The sequence below is a fragment of the Micropterus salmoides genome, unplaced genomic scaffold, assembly GCF_014851395.1.
Source record: "Micropterus salmoides isolate LMB-PRFRI ecotype aquatic unplaced genomic scaffold, ASM1485139v1 Ms_hic_scaffold_5, whole genome shotgun sequence".
NCBI classification, from domain to species: Eukaryota; Metazoa; Chordata; class Actinopteri; order Centrarchiformes; family Centrarchidae; genus Micropterus; species Micropterus salmoides.
The window spans coordinates 18,173,813-18,191,280 of NW_024044237.1; the positions used below are offsets into that span (position 1 = coordinate 18,173,813).

Genomic DNA, 17,468 nt, shown 5'->3' on the forward strand with positions numbered 1-17,468 from the left:
GTCATTTTTGTTTTTTTAAAAAAAAAAAACGATTATAAAGGAAAGTCTGGTTTTAGTAATCACCTCTGGGTGTCACTATTATAAAGGGAAACCAGACACGACTTTGTCCCTCCCCTCACCAACCTTTTGTTTCCCATCTGAGCAGAGCAAAGAAACACTTGAATCAACCACAACAGCCGATGAAATCACGTTGTGTGTTCTTTAAAGATGCGATACTCCACGGGATGGACATAAATAATTGTTTGTCGCAGTAAAAGGCTCCTGTGTGTATATGTGTTGTTGGATAATGATGGGGATCGGCACGAAAACTCGAACAACGGACTGCTCCTGGTTTCTTTTGGCACTACTGCTGCTTTTCGGAAAACAGGCTTTGGCTCAGACAAGGTACTCTATTCCAGAGGAGGTAGAAGAGGGAACTGTTGTTGGAAATGTTGCGAAGGATATTGGCCTTGACATCACCTCTTTGAATGATCGACGGTTCCGAGTCGTCTCTGAAAGTAAGGACCCTATTTTTGAAGTCAACCAGATCAATGGGGCATTGTACGTTCAAAAGCATATTGACAGAGAGGAGCTCTGTCAGGGGAGCGGTGCTTGTCTAATAGAGCTAAAAATCCTTGTTGAAAACCCTTTGGAAATACACTATGTAATCGTAGAAATCACCGATGTAAATGATCATTCTCCTGCTTTTCCTGAGAGAGAACAGATATTTGAAATAGGTGAACAAACATTACCAGGAAGGCGATTTCAACTACACACTGCTCGTGATCCCGATGCTGGAATTAACTCAATACGTACATACACTTTGACGTCAAATGAGTATTTTGAAGTAAATATTCGTGAAAGCGATGCGGGTAAAATACCATTTTTAGTGCTGAAGAAATCGTTAGACAGAGAACAAAAGGACAAACACACGCTGCTGGTTACAGCAGTTGATGGAGGAAAACCTCAACGATCAGGCACACTAAATGTTTCTATTATTGTTCTGGACAGTAATGATAACCGTCCAATGTTTAGTCAGGAGGTTTATCAAATTACAATACAGGAAAATGTTCCCATCTGTACTTCAGTATTTCAAATGAATGCAACTGATTCCGACGAAAGCATCAACAGCGAAGTTGAATACAGCCTTGGAAAAACCTTGAGGCAGAAAGTGTATGATATTTTTGAGTTGGACAAATTAACTGGAGAGATTAGAATAAAAGGTGTAGTGGACTATGAAGAAAACGACGTATATGAACTGGACGTTGAGGCATCAGATAAAGGGACACCTCCATTAACCGGTGAGTGTAGAGTCATTATAAAGATATTAGACGTTAATGATAATCCACCAGAAATAGAAGTCACATCGCTGTCAAATACAGTGTCTGAAGACTCAAAGCCTGGAACAGTTATTTCACTTATTAGTGTGAAGGACAAAGATTCCGGTGTCAATGGAAAAATTATTTCGCACATATCCAACGACGTACCTTTTGAACTAAAGCCCTCTTACAAGGAAAACACGTACTCAGTTGTCACAAAGCGATTTTTGGATCGAGAGGAGGTGTCACATTATGAAATAACAATAAAAGCTACAGACTGTGGTGAACCTCCCTTATCTACCTTTAAAACTCTGAGCATCCAGATATCAGATGTAAATGACAACAGACCGCAATTCTCTCAAAATACATTACAGTTTTATCTGGTAGAAAATAACGTAGCTGGAGCGTCGATATTCTCCGTGAGCGCAACGGACAAAGACTTAAATGACAACGCAGTTATTTCATATCACATTGTGAGAGAAGGGAGCCAAAATGATATAATGTCTTTCCTCAACATAAACTCTGAAAACGGACAAATATCAGCGCTAAAAAGTTTCGACTTTGAAACTCTGAAAACGTTCCAGTTCCAAGTTGTTGCCTCAGATTCTGGAACTCCGTCACTGAGCAGCAACGTCACAGTGAACGTGTTCATTCTGGATCAGAACGACAACGCTCCAGTCATCCTGTATCCAGTCAGCTCTAACGGTTCTGCTGAAGGTGTGGAGGAGATTCCCCGCAATGTGAACGCAGGACACTTGGTGACTAAAGTCAGAGCCTATGACGCTGATATAGGATATAACGGCTGGTTACTCTTTTCACTGCAGCAAGTCACTGACCACAGTCTCTTTGGTTTGGACCGCTATACAGGACAGATCAGAACACTTCGCTCCTTCACAGAGACAGACGAGGCTGAGCACAAACTGCTCATACTGGTCAAAGACAATGGGAACGTGTCGCTCTCAGCAACAGCTACTGTGGTGGTCAAACTTGTGGAGCCCAAAGAGGCTTTTGCAGCTTCTGATGTTAAAAGTTCAGCCAAAGATGAGGAGGGGACCGATGTGACTTTTTATCTGATGATAACTTTGGGCTCAGTTTCTGTACTTTTTCTCATCAGTATCATCGTGCTGATTGCAATGCAGTGCTCCAAAACCACAGACTATACTTCTAAATATCTGCAAGAGACTAATTATGACGGGACACTGTGCCACAGCATCCAGTACAGATCTGGAGAGAAACGGTACATGTTAGTTGGACCCAGAATGAGTATAGGATCTACTATAGTCCCGGGCAGTCACGCGAATACACTAGTGCTCCCTGACAGGAGGAGGGGATCTGGAGAGGTAAGCCACATGTATGAGTTTTATTGTTAATGCATCTCTTTTAAATAATAACTTATTTTGGCTTAATTCTACTACCTGTAACCTTAATAAGGTGATTCATTTTTTAAACAAAATATTTGCCTTTTGTGAAATAGCTGAAATGTTGTCATGTAGTTTTGGTTAAAGTTTTAGCAATGTTTTTTTTTCCTGTCTTGAACGTTTAAAATATGTGCTGGACATTTAGTTCAGCGCTGTTATTAGCACAACATACCGTTGTCCATGAAACTCAAGTCTAATCTAGGTGATTGTAGTCACGCTGTGGTGATTTTCAAGTCGTGTTTTTTTTTATCTAGGCTAGAAGAATGAGTTATTTTTCTTATTCTAGCAACACTTGAAAGTGTATTGAACTGAGGTTTTCGCGCTGTCCATGGTGCTGAACATTTGCCTTAAATATCTCAGGTTCTGTCATTGTCCCGGTCAGCAATGCAAATTCTTCAGTGGCCAGCGACACTCCACAGGCTTATGGGTATATAAGCTATTGCAAACTGGTTGTTTCATTTGCTGCTGGCTGCCTAACGATATTTTCGCCTTATCATATGGAGAGCCGCTTGAGCATTCAAAATGTATTTGAGTGTGGTGCTTTTCGTAAGACTAAACTTGGTATTGGAGCGGCTTCTGTTCATTATGTTTTATATTCTCTTTCTCCTTTATACTGAATGAAAACATGGAGAGGTCCACTGGGTGTCAGTGTTACAGCAGGGGATAGCTAAAGGTTTCCTCAAAAGAGACTCTGCCCCTCTTGAAATGTGTGTTTCAGTTCGACCACAAAGCACACAGTCGTTTGGGATTTTGGATCTGTACCTTTCCTACACAACCGTGTTTTTTTATTAAAAAAGATAATAATCTTAGGACAAATGTAGGTGTTTTACGTGGAAGATTTTTGTGGATGCAATTTCAAGTGATTGTTTCAAAGAAGACAAAGGACAAGGGAGCAGAATGATGTCTTGGTCGCGTCCCCTGCTTTTCTCTTTGCTGTTTTACTTTACTGAGCTGATTTTAGCTCAAATAAAATACTCTACTCCAGAGGAAGTTAAATTGGGAGCTGTCATCGGAAATGTTGCAAAGGATTTGGGCCTTGATGTCAGTACCTTGATAAACAGGCGTTTCCGCATTGTGTCCGGAGCTCAGGACTCGCTGTTTGAGGTAAATCCGAACAATGGGGTTTTGTATGTTAATAAGAATCTCGACCGAGAACAGATGTGCGATAGAAATGTCGCTTGTTTAATAGATGTTAAAGTTGTTGTAGAAAATCCACTTGAAATACATTATGTTGCCGTGGAAATAACGGATGCTAACGACCATGCACCGACGTTTGCCGAGAAAGAAAAGGTTCTAGAAATAGCAGAAAATACCTTACCAGGAGCACGGTTTCAACTACCAGGCGCCCGTGATCCCGATGTTGGAATAAATTCCGTCCAGCGCTATAAACTTAGTCAAAACGATCATTTTCATCTTGAAATCCGAGATAGGGGAGAGGATAAAATCCCTTTCTTGGTGTTGCAGAGGTCCGTGGATAGAGAGCAGAAAACAAACCATAGCTTGATTTTAACAGCTATAGATGGAGGGACACCGCTAAAATCAGCAAATCTTAATCTTACCATAAATGTTCTCGATATCAATGATAACAGACCCACTTTTTCGAAGGAGGTGTATTCTGTGATTTTACAAGAAAATGTTGCTTTAGAAACGGTCGTAATAAAAGTACAAGCAACAGATCTTGACGAGGGAACTAACGGGGATGTGGAGTATGCCTTTGGGGGCGACATTAATTCTAAGGTGTTGGAGCTATTTAGTTTGGACACAAATACAGGCGAAATTCGAGTTAACGGGCAGATAGACTATGAGACTGCTGACGTTTTCAAATTAGACGTCCAAGCCTCTGACAGAGGTCAGCCTCCGATGACAACAGACTGCAGAGTTATAATAAAGATCAAAGATGTGAATGACAATGAACCAGAAATAGAAGTGACATCAATATCTAACATGGTCCCAGAGGATTCAAAACACGGGACCGTGATATCTCTTATTAGTGTTACAGATTTGGATTCTGGTCTAAATGGGAAAGTCATATGCAGTCTGACGGGAAATGTACCATTTGAATTAAAACCGTCGTTTAAAGAAAACATGTATTCATTAGTAACAAAAGAAACACTGGACAGGGAAACTGTGTCACATTATGATATTTTAATAACAGCTACGGACTATGGTGAGCCTCCACTTTCCACATTAAAAACTTTGAGTGTTCAGGTGTCAGACGTGAATGACAACAAGCCAGAGTTCTCACACAGTCCCCTGGAATTATATTTAACTGAAAACAATGCTCCTGGCGCATCAATATTTTCTGTAAGTGCATTTGATAAAGACTTATACGACAATGCTGTAGTGTCCTATCGTATAATTAGAGGGGGAGGCGGTCATAACGACATGGCATCTTTTATAAATATAAACTCTGAAACCGGACAAATATCAGCGCTAAAAAGTTTCGACTTTGAAACTCTGAAAACGTTCCAGTTCCAAGTTGTTGCCTCAGATTCTGGAACTCCGTCACTGAGCAGCAACGTCACAGTGAACGTGTTCATTCTGGATCAGAACGACAACGCTCCAGTCATCCTGTATCCAGTCAGCTCTAACGGTTCTGCTGAAGGTGTGGAGGAGATTCCCCGCAATGTGAACGCAGGACACTTGGTGACTAAAGTCAGAGCCTATGACGCTGATATAGGATATAACGGCTGGTTACTCTTTTCACTGCAGCAAGTCACTGACCACAGTCTCTTTGGTTTGGACCGCTATACAGGACAGATCAGAACACTTCGCTCCTTCACAGAGACAGACGAGGCTGAGCACAAACTGCTCATACTGGTCAAAGACAATGGGAACGTGTCGCTCTCAGCAACAGCTACTGTGGTGGTCAAACTTGTGGAGCCCAAAGAGGCTTTTGCAGCTTCTGATGTTAAAAGTTCAGCCAAAGATGAGGAGGGGACCGACGTGACTTTTTATCTGATGATAACTTTGGGCTCAGTTTCTGTACTTTTTCTCATCAGTATCATCGTGCTGATTGCAATGCAGTGCTCCAAAACCACAGACTATACTTCTAAATATCTGCAAGAGGCTAATTATGACGGGACACTGTGCCACAGCATCCAGTACAGATCTGGAGAGAAACGGTACATGTTAGTTGGACCCAGAATGAGTATAGGATCTACTATAGTCCCGGGCAGCCACGCGAATACACTAGTGCTCCCGACAGGAGGAGGGGATCTGGAGAGGTAAGACATTAAGAAATATGTTTAGGATTCATTTCTTTTTTTGGTTGCCCTTTTCTGGAAGTTTCTTCTTATCTTGTCCGTAAATATCATTCACAGCATACTCAAACATATACTTTTTGTTAAGTGTGTTATATTATCTACAAATGTTAATGAGTTTGTTAAGTTTCTTCTGAATTCTATCCTTCATTCATCACACTAAGAGCTTGTTTATTAAGAAAGGGATGCAACATTGCAAATAAATAGGATCAGCAAAACAAAGTATTTATAATCAGGTTGGGGGAATATGTGGGCATTAAGTTTCTCAATGTTTGGTCTCAGATTAATGCAACTTCTAACCAACAATTGAATGACAGTTTGAAAATGTAGCAGTTTTCTTTTGAGTCTTTTGAGCAGTATGTATGGACCTACCCAGTGAAAAAGAAATATAATTAAGTAGCACTTTTTTTGGATGCACTTATCATATTTTAATTGTACTATACTAAGTGTATATTAAATGTGTTATTTTGGAACAACTTAAAGTATGTTAAGTGTCATTTTAGAAATACTTAAAGTCAATTTTAAGACAATTACAATATATTTTAATATACTTAGTTGTGTTAAAATGGACCTACTTTAAGTACCTTTACTATAATTTAAATATACTTCTTTAAATTTAACTTAAAATACTTTTGTGCTATACTTGAAGAACAGTTTAAATATATTTTAAACTTCACATAAATGTGTTCTCTGAACATTTTTATTAGCATTTCAGCATATTAGTAATTTATTACTAGTATACTCCAAGAGCCACTATTAATATCTTGGGAAGCTGCTTCATGAAACCATTCAGTATGAGAATAATTCATTATTAATGCATTAAAAATACCTTGCAAAATGCCCTTTTAGCATAATAATAAAAAAAAAATCAGTTAAAAAAGTATTTTACAAGATACACACATACAGACAACTAAAAACTTAAATTTTGTGTACATTACAAAATAGATTCCTGTACATTAAAGGTATAGCAGCATGTATCACATCTTGACCAAAATACCTTCAAATAAAAATAAAATCAGTAAAATGATGGCATATGATCAGTATTACTGAAAAGTACACTATACACATCCCATCATTAATGTTACCTATAGTGGTCCCTCATATGGTTCAGACTCTGGGCACAGCTCAGATGACCTCAAGGCAAGCTATCCCACTTCTGACACCATATGCAGCCAAAGGCGAGAGCAGTTATCCTACCCAGATTCAAACACAGATCTAAAGGGTACCAAACATGCAACTTTGACAGCAACTGCAAAGACCAGGCTCCTTGGTATGGATGATGATCGTTAATTTTTATTGATATTGATACCCTTAAACTGCTTAACGATCCGATTTTTTATCTATACCACTATCGATACTTTACTATTATTTAGTGATGGTAATTTAGTAAGACCAGACCCAAAGGGCATGAGTTAGGCCTGCAGGGTATGAGGAAAATATTTAATGTGTGATAACGTTAAATATTGAGATGACATAACACTTAATATGATAAAATAAAATGAATGAACAAACATATATTGAAGTGTACATATTAACTGCCTGGTTGTTTTTAATTTAATATTTTAAATCCAGCTAAATGTTGTTTCTAGAGCAGCAACATTAATGTTTACAGCAGCAAAATAACTCCCTAACTTTATCTGACATCACAAGTAGTGAGTGATGTTTAGAAAGAATAACATCAGTCTGTATCAGTCCCTCCTCCTCTCTCGCTGGCTGCAGGTAACCTTACCAGGTAGGAGGAGGAGCGGCTGGTTTGTCTCAGCCAGCAGTTGAGTTTTTAAGTCTACAGACAGGTCTGTGCTGCAGACACACAGCTTTCTATTTAGCTTGTTTTTAACATTTGGCTAATGCCAAGCGTTAGCTGTGCTTGTATAAAACATACAGGATGAGATACTGAGGACAGAGATGATTAAATTACCCATTTCTACATGTTTAATGTTACCTTACAGACAGATGTATTGATAAAGTATTGTCTTTTTACTTGCAAAGGTTTTATTGCACGTACTTAGACTAAAGAGCGTAGCTGTCATAAACTAACGTTACAGTAGTTTGGAGCTTGTGTGTGTGTGTGTGTGTGTGTGTGTGGGAGCCGAAAGAGAGCAGCCAGAGACTGCAGCCTGATGATTTTCTTATCCATTGCGTTTCAAATTAAATCAGATTTGACGCTCGAGACATAACCTTACATCATAGGACCCACAAGTCTCAATAGCAGTATCGATAAGATCGAACCTTATTGATTTTCGGGTTTTGAGAAATTTTGGAACCGGGTCCTTTTGGAACCGGGTCTCAATCTCCATCCCTACTCGTTGGTATGGCAGTCCAATCGCTTACTCAACTGTAGTGAAGGTACTCCGTCACAAGCATTCAGTGCAAATGGTGGAACCAAACTGAAACTGAAAAATGTCAATCCTTATTCTTGGAGTGGAGGGTCGGTATCTTTGAGTAGGACTCGTTGCATTTTCTGCAGACACTATGGAATTTGGAAACTGCTTTATCACACAGTATCTGTGGAAGGGAAAAGGAAATATTTTATCTATATCAAAGCAATATTACCTCTAATTAATTAACAACCATTGTCAGATTTTTTGTTTTGTTTAAAGTTGCCGAAACACAATATGACATAATGACTAACTGTTCTGATAATGCTAACTTTTTAGGTTCAGGTGAAATGGTTTTCCACAAGGGACCCCTCCCAGTTAATGCTCAAATAAATATGATATATATATATATATATATATATATATATAAATAAAATAAAATATTTTTTTCACAAGAATATTTGTTTATTTAGTCTGACCCCATTGACATGTAGTGAGAGCAAAAACAGTGATCGTGTGCAGGAGCCAGACACATCTATGAGCACACTGAGCTTGTGAGGCTCCAGCTGGTCCTTTGAGGTTTTCGTGACCTCTAATCCATCTGAGTGAGGCAACGATCCCAGGAAGCTCTAAAAGAAAAGAAATGCAGTTGCAAATGAAATATAATAAATATTCAGGTAGGCCAGTACTTCCACCTAGTTTAGTTCTTCATTAGCGTATCAAGCGGGTCTTAAAACAATTCCCACATAAGTGTGTACACTTTAACATTGCTGTTATAACGGAGTTATTGGTCACTGTAATGATTACCCCCTCCGTGGCTGCAGTGAAGAGAAATCTCTAAAAAAACAGTGCACCTTTAGAAGATATCCACTTCTGAATAGTCTAACACAGATGCTCAGCTGATGATTCATAGTAGCTTCAGCTAAACTTTAGAATGAATTTATACAAAAATGAAAAAACAAAAACAAAACCCGTGGTGATATCTTTACAGACTATATGGGCAGGAATAATAATGATTAACGTTACAGTGACCAATAACTTACTGTAAACATGGACATGTGAGTATTAAGGTAGACTATAAAAATGACAACCTTTAGCACACAGACAGCAACATATTAAGTTGCATTTATTACTCTGATAAAGACCTCACTGGTCATTTTAACAGTGCAAAAGCAGAATTGAGGGCTCATAACAGTTACACACATGCACAGGCCTGCCTTGTTAAAATCTCATGCATCAAATTCCAGCAACAGGTTACTGAGACTCTATATTACCGAAATTTTAGTAACATTAAAATCTGCCTTACAGCAAAAAGCAATAAATTACTGTAACGTTAATCGCATTTCTATTGTAACACGTTACTCCCAACACTGTTTAAGGCAGACGAGAGCTGTCTCGATTATGAAGCTATTAAAATGCTAACTAACGTTACCTAACAAATATATTAATCCACGTGCTAGCATTAGCTAATGCACACCAGAGCTATCCACCAAGGAAAATATTTTCAAACCCAGAGTGAGCTCAACTTTAGTTAACTTACACAATTGTGTTGTCTTGCTAACAATAATAAACTTACCAAGAAAGACGGTTTTTGCTGGCAGTCTCTGCGTCTGTCCTCTCCTGCTTGTACTTGCCAGGCACGCCTCTTTTCACTCTTTAACTTCTGCAGGGAGCTGACCGGATATTCTTCTCTTCTGTGTTCTTTTCTTATTATGTCTGTGGTGTCCACCTTCCACGTCCGAGTCGGTAAAGTAAAACAAAGGAAACCTGAGAAACAAAATGATTTCTGGCCAAAAATAGCTTCCCTCTCAAGTAAACACGTTAACCTTCGTGAAGCGGACTTTCACGCTGTGTGATTGGGTCATCGATTTGAAAACCTTGATTCTGATTGGTCAGGTTGAATGCAATGTGCTAGTGGGCTTGGCGGGAGGACACACTTCGCCCCTATGTACACGTATTTACCGTTTACACACAGAAAAAAGTATATTTACATAATGATTTAAAGTATGCTTATTTCTATATGTTGTTGTTTGTTAAGTTAACAACATGTGCTGCTTCCTTCTGGGCCAGGTTACCCTTATGAAAGAAGTCTCTGATCTCAACTAACTATTTACCTGATTAAAAAAAATTAAAAGAAAGAAAAGAAATGAAAAAAAAAGAAATAATATGCTTTTGGAAAATATATTTTAATGTTCAAAAAAACATTTTAAAACGTTTTAAATGTTTTAAAACATTTTAAAAATCATACTTCTGGAAATCAGGCTGAAACATGTGGCAATTACACAAATAATTACAATATTTTGCAGTAGCCTACACAATGAAGCAGGTTTGGCATAAATATATTTTTAACCCACTAAAAGTGTAATTGTTTAACAATGTACTTCCACAAAGTACACCTAAATAGTATTTACTAAGAGTTAAATATAATATATTTTGAATAAATAGATTAAAATGTTGTGAAAAATATACTTTTATATAAGCATATTTATTAAAAGTTTAATTAAGTATATATTTATTACCAATTTATTCAAAGTATACTTTTGAGAAGTATATTAAAGCTCAGGAGAATATAGCTTTAATATACTTGTAGTAAGCATGTTAGGAGTATGAATGTACTAATAGCATACTATGTGAATTTCTAGTATATTTTCAATGCCTTTAAAAGAACTTCTTTTGACATGGGTAGTTATTTTAACACACAACTACTTCACTTACCTCGTCATTCGAGGGAAGGCTGTGCGACCATTCCTTATTGCTGTTCATGGTGCTGAAAGACATGACCATGTTTAAGAAACATTGATTAGTATAACTCTCCCTAAGTCTGTATTTAAGTGAATTGTGTTGATTAATAAACCTCTAACAAGTGCAACACATCAATCATTTTATTTGTCAGAGGGAAAGAGTGAGAGGATGATAAAAAAAAATACAATAATAATCAAACGAAATGAGGTTAGAACTGTTAAGTTTTTCATGGCCAATTACATATGTTTTGTCGGGGGCGTTTACTAAAACAACAGTACATGTAGTCAAGTTTACTTTTAGTTATTACCTCTAGGTGTCACTACTACACCAGGAAACCACGAATGTCTGTGTCCATCCCCTTTGGAGGCTTTTGTTTCCTACTGAATACAGCCAAGCCGGTATTTGGAACAAGCATACCCGCCGATTGAATCACGCTGGGCGTTTTGCAAATATGAGATACTGGACATAAGGCCTAATTGTTTGTCACGGTAAAGGCTCCTGTGTGTATATGTGTTGTTGGATAACAATGGGGACCGGCACGAAAACTCGAACAACGGACTGCTCCTGGTTTCTTTTGGCACTACTGCTGCTTTTCGGAAAACAGGCTTTGGCTCAGACAAGGTACTCTATTCCAGAGGAGGTAGAAGAGGGAACTGTTGTTGGAAATGTTGCGAAGGATCTTGGCCTTGACATCACCTCTTTGAATGATCGACGGTTCCGTGTTGTGTCTGAAAGTAAGGACCCTATTTTTGAAGTAAACCAGATCAATGGGGCATTGTACGTTCAAAAGCATATTGACAGAGAGGAGCTCTGTCAGGGGAGCGGTGCTTGTCTAATAGAGCTAAAAATCCTTGTTGAAAACCCTTTGGAAATACACTATGTAATCGTAGAAATCACTGACGTAAATGATCATTCTCCTGCTTTTCCTGAGAGAGAACAGAAATTTGAAATAGCGGAACATACATTACCTGGAAGGCGATTTCAACTACACACTGCTCGTGATCCCGATGCTGGAATTAACTCAATACGTACATACACTTTGACGCCAAATGAGCATTTTGAAGTAAATATTCGTGAAAGCGATGCGGGTAAAATACCATTTTTAGTGCTGAAGAAATCGTTAGACAGAGAACAAAAGGACAAACACACGCTGCTGGTTACAGCAGTTGATGGAGGAAAACCTCAACGATCAGGCACACTAAATGTTTCTATTATTGTTCTGGACAGTAATGATAACCGTCCAATGTTTAGTCAGGAGATTTATCAAATTACAATACAGGAAAATGTTCCCATCGGTACTTCAGTGTTTAGAATGAATGCCACAGATCCCGATTTAGACTCTAACGGGGATATTGAATACAACCTTGGAAAAACCTTGAGGCGCAAAGTGTATGATATTTTGAGTTGGACAAATTAACTGGAGAGATTAGAATAAAAGGTGTAGTGGACTATGAAGAAAACGACGTATACGAACTGGACGTTGAGGCATCAGATAAAGGGACACCTCCATTAACCGGTGAGTGTAGAGTCATTATAAAGATATTAGACGTTAATGATAATCCACCAGAAATAGAAGTCACATCGCTGTCAAATACAGTGTCTGAAGACTCAAAGCCTGGAACAGTTATTTCACTTATTAGTGTGAAGGACAAAGATTCCGGTGTCAATGGAAAAATTATTTCGCACATATCCAACGACGTACCTTTTGAACTAAAGCCCTCTTACAAGGAAAACACGTACTCAGTTGTCACAAAGCGATTTTTGGATCGAGAGGAGGTGTCACATTATGAAATAACAATAAAAGCTACAGACTGTGGTGAACCTCCCTTATCTACCTTTAAAACTCTGAGCATCCAGATATCAGATGTAAATGACAACAGACCGCAATTCTCTCAAAATACATTACAGTTTTATCTGGTAGAAAATAACGTAGCTGGAGCGTCGATATTCTCCGTGAGCGCAACGGACAAAGACTTAAATGACAACGCAGTTATTTCATATCACATTGTGAGAGAAGGGAGCCAAAATGATATAATGTCTTTCCTCAACATAAACTCTGAAAACGGAGAAATTTTGGCGCTAAAAAGTTTCGACTTTGAAACTCTGAAAACGTTCCAGTTCCAAGTTGTTGCCTCCGATTCTGGAACTCCGTCACTGAGCAGCAACGTCACAGTGAACGTGTTCATTCTGGATCAGAACGACAACGCTCCAGTCATCCTGTATCCAGTCAGCTCTAACGGTTCTGCTGAAGGTGTGGAGGAGATTCCCCGCAATGTGAACGCAGGACACTTGGTGACTAAAGTCAGAGCCTATGACGCTGATATAGGATATAACGGCTGGTTACTCTTTTCACTGCAGCAAGTCACTGACCACAGTCTCTTTGGTTTGGACCGCTATACAGGACAGATCAGAACACTTCGCTCCTTCACAGAGACAGACGAGGCTGAGCACAAACTGCTCATACTGGTCAAAGACAATGGGAACGTGTCGCTCTCAGCAACAGCTACTGTGGTGGTCAAACTTGTGGAGCCCAAAGAGGCTTTTGCAGCTTCTGATGTTAAAAGTTCAGCCAAAGATGAGGAGGGGACCGACGTGACTTTTTATCTGATGATAACTTTGGGCTCAGTTTCTGTACTTTTTCTCATCAGTATCATCGTGCTGATTGCAATGCAGTGCTCCAAAACCACAGACTATACTTCTAAATATCTGCAAGAGGCTAATTATGACGGGACACTGTGCCACAGCATCCAGTACAGATCTGGAGAGAAACGGTACATGTTAGTTGGACCCAGAATGAGTATAGGATCTACTATAGTCCCGGGCAGCCACGCGAATACACTAGTGCTCCCTGACAGGAGGAGGGGATCTGGAGAGGTAAGACGTGTTTATTTTATTTTTTTCAGGCTAGTGTGCAGAATCCTATTAATAGATACATAAATGGCCGGATATATCGGTGACAGAGGACATTTTGTGAAACACAAATCAATAAGCTTTTGCTCATTTAACGCTTCTTAACAACTTGTATCAATTGTGATATTAATTTAATTACATGTACAAATAGGTGACAATTAAAGGAAAAACCATCATGAAGTGTCTTTATGTGGAGCCAAGCGACCACCAGCCTCCAGGACATCTTCAGTGCATCTTGCCAAGTCTGTGGAACTATAGGGATGAACACCATTCCTCCACGTATACAACCTTAAAGTAATGTCATTGAGATCAAAATCTCTTTTGCAAGATATAACTAAGTACAACAGATAGAAAGAAAAACTAACATACCCAGACACAACAAACATATAGACATATAGAGCATCAGATTACAGACATCACTAAATGGGTTTGATATAAAAGTTCATATCATGGGTGTTATGGTGATGCTGGTGGAGTGTCTTACACGTTGGTCCAAAATCTTCAAAAAAAGGTAGCATTTCTATTCATGTCATTTTCATACACACGAGACCCTTCAGTGAGTCCTGGTGCACGATGCATCTGCATGTGATGTCTCTCCACTCTGGTATTCGCGTTTATCCTTAAATTTGTCCCCATCTGCATGTATTAGGCCTATGTTATGAGTTTTTCCTACTGAGACTGTTTCATGCACTTTTTTGATGAAGTCGCTGTCTTTCGTTTTCAAATATAACACAATATATAAAATACTATATCGTGATTAACGCTTTCTTAAGTGTGAGTCTATTTGACTTGTTACCATTTGCGATGACGGGTGAATCGCTTCCCATGTACAGTTGTAAAACTATATAGTCAATAGGGGTTGAGATAAATCAGTCTTTGTGATATGATCGCATGGTGGCACTAGACAACCAGAAATACGCATCACATCGGGTCTTTATAGGTCTGTGAGACTGCGTCTCTGAAGCATTCAGGACGGGCAGACCATTATCCTCTGACTGTGATTTTATTTTAAGGATTTCTCGTCCCTACGAACTAAGCGCATTGCAAGACGTGGATTTATTTTCTTCAGTTAATTCATAACCTATGTAAACAGTCTGTAGATCACCTGGTATTTTCTGGATTTATATATCGGTTCTAGACAATGGAACGAAACGGACAGGACTCATGGCAAAAAGGAAGGAGATGGGTCGCCGTCATGCTGACTTTGAGTTTGATTGTCGGCAAGGCATCGGGACAGATAAGATATTCTATATCGGAAGAGATCAAGGAAGGAACTGCTGTTGGGAATGTAGCAAAGGATCTGGGAATCGATCCTAATATATTAAAAACAAGGGGATTTCGTATTGTGTCTGGCTCCACTGAACCCCTTTTCGAGGTAAACCAAAATGATGGGATTTTGTACGTAAATCATAATATTGACCGAGAGAAAATATGCCAGCGGACCAGTGCATGTTTGATCAACCTTAAAACTGTGCTAGAGAACCCACTGGAGATCCATTATGTCGCTGTGGAAGTGTTAGACGTGAATGACCACTCGCCGTCTTTCCCGGAGAGCAAAAAAAGGCTAGAGATTTCAGAGTCCACTTTACCGGGGACCAGATTTCAGCTGCACGCTGCTCTGGATCCAGACGGAGGTGTGAATTCCGTTCAACAGTACAAATTAAGTCAAAACAATAATTTTCGTCTAGAAGTGAAAGATCGCGGAAAAGATGGCAAAGTGCCTATTTTACAATTACAAAACCCCATAGACAGAGAGGCCTCTAGCAGCCATAAACTACTGCTTACAGCCCTGGACGGGGGTAAACCTCCTAAAACAGGGACCATGGAGATATTTATAGACGTTTTAGATGTGAATGATAACGCGCCAGTGTTTGCACAAGATGTCTATTCTGCTGAGATAAATGAGAATTCACCAACTGGAACAATAGTCATACGAGTAAATGCCACAGATATAGACGACGGTTTTAATGGAGATGTCAGCTATTCTTTTGGTAATGTGAACACTAAGGTGCGCGAACTGTTTGATGTCGATCCGAGCACAGGTGAAATAACTGTGAAAGGGCAATTAGACTACGAACTGGATGACAGTTACGAGATAGATATCCAAGCATCTGACAGCGGTGCTGTTCCATTTAGGACGGAAAAAAGCGTTACTGTAAATATTAAAGACATGAATGACAACGCACCTGTAATTGAGGTAACCTCACAGTCCAACACAATTTCAGAGGATTCTAGACCAGGAACGACAGTAGCACTTATCAGCATTACCGATTTGGACTCTGGGGTGAACGGGAAAGTTATCAGCTTTGTAAAAGGCGACGTCCCTTTCACATTAACGCCATCAATACAGGATAACATGTACGCTGTCGTGACAAAGTCACAGCTTGACAGAGAAAACAAGTCAATTTATAATGTAACAGTAATCGCGAAAGATGCAGGTGAGCCAGCCTTAACATCTGAACAGACATTAAGAGTTGTTGTATCCGACGTAAACGATAACAGTCCAGAGTTTTCAATGAGCGGATATCATGTTTATGTCACTGAGAATAACCCTCTTGGAATGTCCATATTTTCTATACGCGCGTCTGATCGCGACGAGGGAGATAACGCTCTCATCTCATATCAAATTCAGAGGAATGCAGGTTATGAAAATAAAGCAACATCATTCCTCAACATAAACTCTGAAAACGGAGACATTTTGGCGCTAAAAAGTTTCGACTTTGAAACTCTGAAAACGTTCCAGTTCCAAGTTGTTGCCTCCGATTCTGGAACTCCGTCACTGAGCAGCAACGTCACAGTGAACGTGTTCATTCTGGATCAGAACGACAACGCTCCAGTCATCCTGTATCCAGTCAGCTCTAACGGTTCTGCTGAAGGTGTGGAGGAGATTCCCCGCAATGTGAACGCAGGACACTTGGTGACTAAAGTCAGAGCCTATGACGCTGATATAGGATATAACGGCTGGTTACTCTTTTCACTGCAGCAAGTCACTGACCACAGTCTCTTTGGTTTGGACCGCTATACAGGACAGATCAGAACACTTCGCTCCTTCACAGAGACAGACGAGGCTGAGCACAAACTGCTCATACTGGTCAAAGACAATGGGAACGTGTCGCTCTCAGCAACAGCTACTGTGGTGGTCAAACTTGTGGAGCCCAAAGAGGCTTTTGCAGCTTCTGATGTTAAAAGTTCAGCCAAAGATGAGGAGGGGACCGATGTGACTTTTTATCTGATGATAACTTTGGGCTCAGTTTCTGTACTTTTTCTCATCAGTATCATCGTGCTGATTGCAATGCAGTGCTCCAAAACCACAGACTATACTTCTAAATATCTGCAAGAGACTAATTATGACGGGACACTGTGCCACAGCATCCAGTACAGATCTGGAGAGAAACGGTACATGTTAGTTGGACCCAGAATGAGTATAGGATCTACTATAGTCCCGGGCAGCCACGCGAACACACTAGTGCTCCCTGACAGGAGGAGGGGATCTGGAGAGGTAAGACTTTAAATGTGCAG

The 17,468-nt window shown here is 39.5% G+C and overlaps 2 protein-coding genes and 2 pseudogenes across 2 annotated transcripts; all 4 read left to right on the forward strand.

The window, feature by feature from the left end:
• The first annotated feature begins 274 nt into the window (after positions 1 to 274).
• On the forward strand, positions 275 to 2,668 carry LOC119889361 (protocadherin alpha-3-like). The gene has a single exon (XM_038700296.1). It carries the CDS (start codon positions 287 to 289, stop codon positions 2,666 to 2,668), a length of 2,382 nt encoding a protein of 793 aa, XP_038556224.1. The 5' UTR covers positions 275 to 286.
• Positions 2,669 to 3,465: 797 nt separating this feature from the next.
• Positions 3,466 to 5,955, forward strand: LOC119888239 (annotated as a pseudogene).
• Positions 5,956 to 11,446: 5,491 nt separating this feature from the next.
• Positions 11,447 to 13,976, forward strand: LOC119889362 (annotated as a pseudogene).
• Positions 13,977 to 14,930: 954 nt separating this feature from the next.
• Positions 14,931 to 17,460, forward strand: LOC119888225 (protocadherin gamma-A11-like). Its single transcript, XM_038698701.1, has one exon. It carries the CDS (start codon positions 15,091 to 15,093, stop codon positions 17,458 to 17,460), a length of 2,370 nt encoding a protein of 789 aa, XP_038554629.1. The 5' UTR covers positions 14,931 to 15,090.
• Positions 17,461 to 17,468: the final 8 nt, after the last annotated feature.

Excerpts from the sequence above, each read along its gene's own strand:
- LOC119889361 (XM_038700296.1), top strand. The coding sequence starts at position 287 with ATGATGGGGATCGGCACGAAAACTCGAACAACGGACTGCTCCTGGTTT.
- LOC119888225 (XM_038698701.1), top strand. The coding sequence starts at position 15,091 with ATGGAACGAAACGGACAGGACTCATGGCAAAAAGGAAGGAGATGGGTC.